Source organism: Drosophila hydei, unplaced genomic scaffold, assembly GCF_003285905.1.
Source record: "Drosophila hydei strain 15085-1641.00,03,60 unplaced genomic scaffold, DhydRS2 tig00008125-arrow-arrow-pilon, whole genome shotgun sequence".
Lineage (NCBI taxonomy): Eukaryota > Metazoa > Arthropoda > Insecta > Diptera > Drosophilidae > Drosophila > Drosophila hydei.
Window position 1 is genome coordinate 1053830 of NW_022045835.1, and position 4538 is coordinate 1058367.

Genomic DNA, 4538 nt, shown 5'->3' on the forward strand with positions numbered 1-4538 from the left:
GGAAAAAATGTTAAAGACAGAGAGAGCAGAAAGCCAGACGCACACGGAGAAAGAAAAAGGGAAACAGAGGAAGTAAGTCTTCCAGTAAAGAATCGAGAGAAGTTCAAACTATGTTGTTTGCCTTTAAACTATCCAATAATTTTTCTATTTCTAGTAGAAATTGCGATTCAACTCTTAATTATGCAAGTAGTAGTAAAGATAAAAACAATTACAACTATGTGCCTTAGCTATAAGTTTGATCCAATGTCCACAGTTTACTTGACAAACATATTCAACTCAGGTGCAGGTATCTCTTAGTCAGTCAGCAACGCATATCAAGACTTTCCCACTTGTTAAGATGCGATTGAGCGAATGCAGTGTAAGAGAAAGTAACGGTAAATAGCAGCTCTGAAAAGCCTGAGAACAGGCCAAAAGTTTATTTTATACATTCACTTATTCATGAAAGAAGAAACTGCGCACTTTCAACTTCCAACTTCCGAGCTCCCAACTCCAGTTTAAATTTTTGGAACTGGAGACGCAAATCGGAGACGTGGCACTCAACTAAATTAAATCCTTTCATGGCTTGGATTGTGATTTGAATATTTGCGGTGTTGTTTAGATTATGAATTCATTTATAATCATTTAGTTTGAGTTATGTACATTGAAACACACTCAAGCACAAATCCCATAATGAGCATATTCTATTAGGCCGGAGCTACCCTTAGCTGGAACTTACCCCTAAATATTTCAAATATATATATGTATATATTTTGGGGGATGGAAATTAACAAAAAGCAAATCCTGGACACATGTTGCATTCAGTTTGGCCTCTCGAACGGTGGGACGGGTAATGCTATGTTTTGACAAACCCCAAATCGGGCGAAAAACTGAACGGAACTGTTGAGGGATTCCTTTTGAAGATGACAACCATTTGCACCCGCAACCACCGTGTCGGTGACAACATTTATTTTGACAAGGACTTTCTCTCACACTCCCCAGCTGCAATTTAGCCGCGTCGTTTGGCGAAAGGGGTTTAGCAGGAAGTTGTAAATGGGCGAGCACAACCCCAAGAGTGAAGTATTTTTCGTGGAGCTTTATTTAGCATAATCGAGTTGATGCATTTTTTGACGCTGCGGTTTCACATAATTGAAAATCGAATCAAATCGCGTGAGAGTTAATCAACTTAAGAACTGAAGTTCAACTCCCCAGTGAATCGAGCAGCAGCAGAAGCTCCAAGCAGGAAATCTAGAATTAGCCCAAATCCATGTAATAAAATTGCGACTATTTGCTTTGAATTGAGTTACTAATGGGATAGAGTTGAGCTACGCATTGCCGCAAATAGGAAAACAAAGGGAAACAAGAGAGAGTGAAGGAATGACTTGACGAATGCTGTATACCCTATTGGAGGAAGACTTTTGTGAGACATTGATAATGGCTGGAGGGGTCTGTGGTATACTTGAATGGAACAAGAAATCTACAACAATAAAAGATGATTGCAGACAGCTAATGAACATTGATTCTTTGAAATCAAATACAAGCGAAGCTAAAGAATATGTGGTCAGAGAATAGATGCATGACTAGCTTAATATATTCACATACCATTACCTTAAATCTTATTTCGTAGTATTTTTAGCAATAAAAAATTAACTAGCAAAAGCTAGGCTAAGGGATAGAACTGCCTACCTCAATATGCCTTACTCAATCTTAGTTTATACCTATATATATATACCTTATACCTTTTTTACTTTATACCTTTTATACCTTATACCTATATATTCCTTTTACCTTTTATGCCCTATACCTTTTATACCTTATCCTCTCACTCAGCTGACATAGTTCATCAGAAAAACTGTAATATCCCATGTAAGCGTATAGCAAACGACACTAAGCCCACAATGCGAAGCGCTGCGTTGCTCCCCAATCAAATGCCGATGAGCTCCAACTCGAGTCTCAACTCTCAACTCCAGTTGCAATTCCAGTCCCAATCCCATTGCCAGTCCCAGTCCCAACTCTCATTCCCTGGTCCAGCTGGCAGTCCCATTAGTTGTGCATTTGCGTGTTTGCTGAGGCTACTAAATAAGCACCCGGCGGATGTGTAATGTCCGCTGTGCCAAATGGACACGACAACTACGACAACGACAACGATGATGGCGATGATGACGTTGTCTGTCCAAGTCAGGAAATTAAGCCCTGTAAGCGGATTTCGACATGTATGCCACACACTGTTCAGCTACTTAGAAACTGGAGTTATGTTCACTTTCATTCATTGATGGTCATTTATTTGATATACGAGCGTATACGGCAATCGTAATCCCCTACTCTCCGCTCTCCCATGCCTCACTTGCTGGAGCGTCTGCGATTGTTGCCAAAGATTCGCAGGTGTTTGCTGCGCGACAGCTCCCGTGCCTCCCTTTGGCTCAGCTCATACAGCTCCGCCTCCAGCTCACGTATGTAGGCGGCCATGGCAGCCGGTGAGAGATGAGATAACTCTACTTGGTAAATACACATATATATATATATATATATCTAGTCGATATTGATTGCATTTGCAGTTCATTTACCCATTCGCCTTTGTTCGTCTTCTTTTTGGGTGCGCGGATTGCTGCTGTTGCTGGCTGCCTCCTGTTCGTTCCTGATGGCCATTTCGGCTATTATGGCGCTAACACTTTTGCGTCCACGTGGACTTTCCTCTATATCCGCATCGATATCGACATCCTCGTCGGTGTCCTCGTTGGATGAGCCCGAGGCAGGTTCGACCTCTTGCTCTGCCTTGTCGTTCTCCATGCTTTTAAAAGTTTTCGATTTAATTCATGTGAGATGACAAATGCAATTTCTTTCACTCCACTTTGTTAGTGTTGTGCAGTGACTTAGCTGTCACAACTGTCAGTGTTGTGAAGTTAACTGTGAAATACAGTTTGTTTGGGGTGGATTTAACTTTAAGTCTCAACACTTAGTAGGAGCTGAGGCAGTTGACTCTTTGTCTACATTTTCAACTTGTCCTTATTTTGGCTAACATTTATTCCCATGCCTATACCTAAACACCAGAAAAACTATCATGAACTAAGCTTTCCTTAAAGGTACTTTCAGCTTAAATATATTTTATGTTTCTATAGATAAACTTTGATATATTTACGTCTATTATTATTCATAAATTCAGCTTCTCATATGCAGCTTTTATAGCTTTTATATACATATTTTAGACCCACCCAAACTTTTAAACATATTTCCTTTCCAGTGCACACTTTTTGGGCTATTTGCGCAGTGGAATCCTTCAGCATTTAACCCTCAAGCTGTGTCAGTGGCGCACATTAGCTATCTGGCGAGGCCATTAACTTTTATAAAGCCAGTCAAAAGGCTGGAGCCCGGCACCAACTTCTGGGAAAACCCTAAACATTAACTTCAATTTGTTGCCGCATGAAGCCAAAATGGAAAATTTCAAATGCGTATTTTCCGCCAAACACAAAGAAAACCTCCAACCTCCAGCCTCCCACCCAAGCCAAAATTCTTTGGCTAATGAGCTGCACAAAATTAATTGTTGCACTGAAATCACGTGCCCGAAAGGACCTGCCAAAAATATCCTGGCAAGGTTTTAAAGTTTTGGAGATATTTATGTGATATATTAGGAGTAGAGAGAGAAGAGAGAGAGAGAGAGTATTTTGCAGTTTATGCAAATTGTGTTTTTAGTTGTTGCTGCTGGGGGTTGCACAGCTGAACAAGCAGAAGCCACAGCAAAGCGCAGGGACACTCGCCAGCTATTAGAAAACGTTTCCACAAGGACTCGGACTCGAACTCGAACTCGGACTCGACTGGCAAACAATCCATCATTAACACATGCAAAACACCCTGTGACCCCAGCACCAACGACTCCCCTCGCAGTCACTGAGTCGTAGGTGTGTGGGTGTTGCACGTGTCTGTTTGCATTGCGGGCAGCTTAGACGACAACCAGACGACAAATAACAAGCATGAGTGCGATTGTTGGGAGTGAACAACTAGGAGATACCCTGGAATGTTTAGTTAAATTGTTGTATATATAATTAAGTATGTATAGGCTAGAGCTACAGCTTGAGTAGGGGTATCCAAATGCTGATATATTTTAAAGGTTTACATAAGTTAGACTAAGCTATCAAATCTAGTGCCTCGTTTTCGTTCAATTATTGAAATGCAACTTTTATAAATATTAATGAAATTAAATTAAGTATTGAGACAAAAAATATCCCTAAATATTTATTTTAAAATGCAATGCATTAGATCTTATACCACTCGAATTCCATAATAATAGAGTATGTCTATATAAACTCACTTTTGCTGCGGTATTTGACAATGTTAGGGAATTTCTGTAAAGCAATATTGCAAGAGAGAATTTTTTTTATTTTAATTTTTATTTTTATTTTTTTTTTAATTTTACTGTTTTTATTTGCAATCTGCTTGCTTGAGTCATCCAGTCTTAGTGCTAGAGCATTATTATGGCTATGTAGTTTGTAGTTGTATTTCTTCTTTAACAAGTTGCAGCTTAACGTCTTTGTGCATATTATAATTAGTCACCCATCTACCCGCTTGCT

The 4538-nt window shown here is 39.7% G+C and overlaps 1 protein-coding gene across 1 annotated transcript; it reads right to left on the bottom strand.

Moving 5' to 3' along the window:
• Positions 1 to 2237: 2237 nt before the first annotated feature.
• LOC111605212 lies at positions 2238 to 2851 on the bottom strand. Its single transcript, XM_023323636.2, has 2 exons — positions 2541 to 2851; positions 2238 to 2468 (listed from the first exon to the last, which is right to left on the bottom strand). Exons 1-2 carry the CDS (start codon positions 2761 to 2763, stop codon positions 2317 to 2319), a joined length of 375 nt encoding a protein of 124 aa, XP_023179404.1. The 5' UTR covers positions 2764 to 2851; the 3' UTR covers positions 2238 to 2316.
• Positions 2852 to 4538: the final 1687 nt, after the last annotated feature.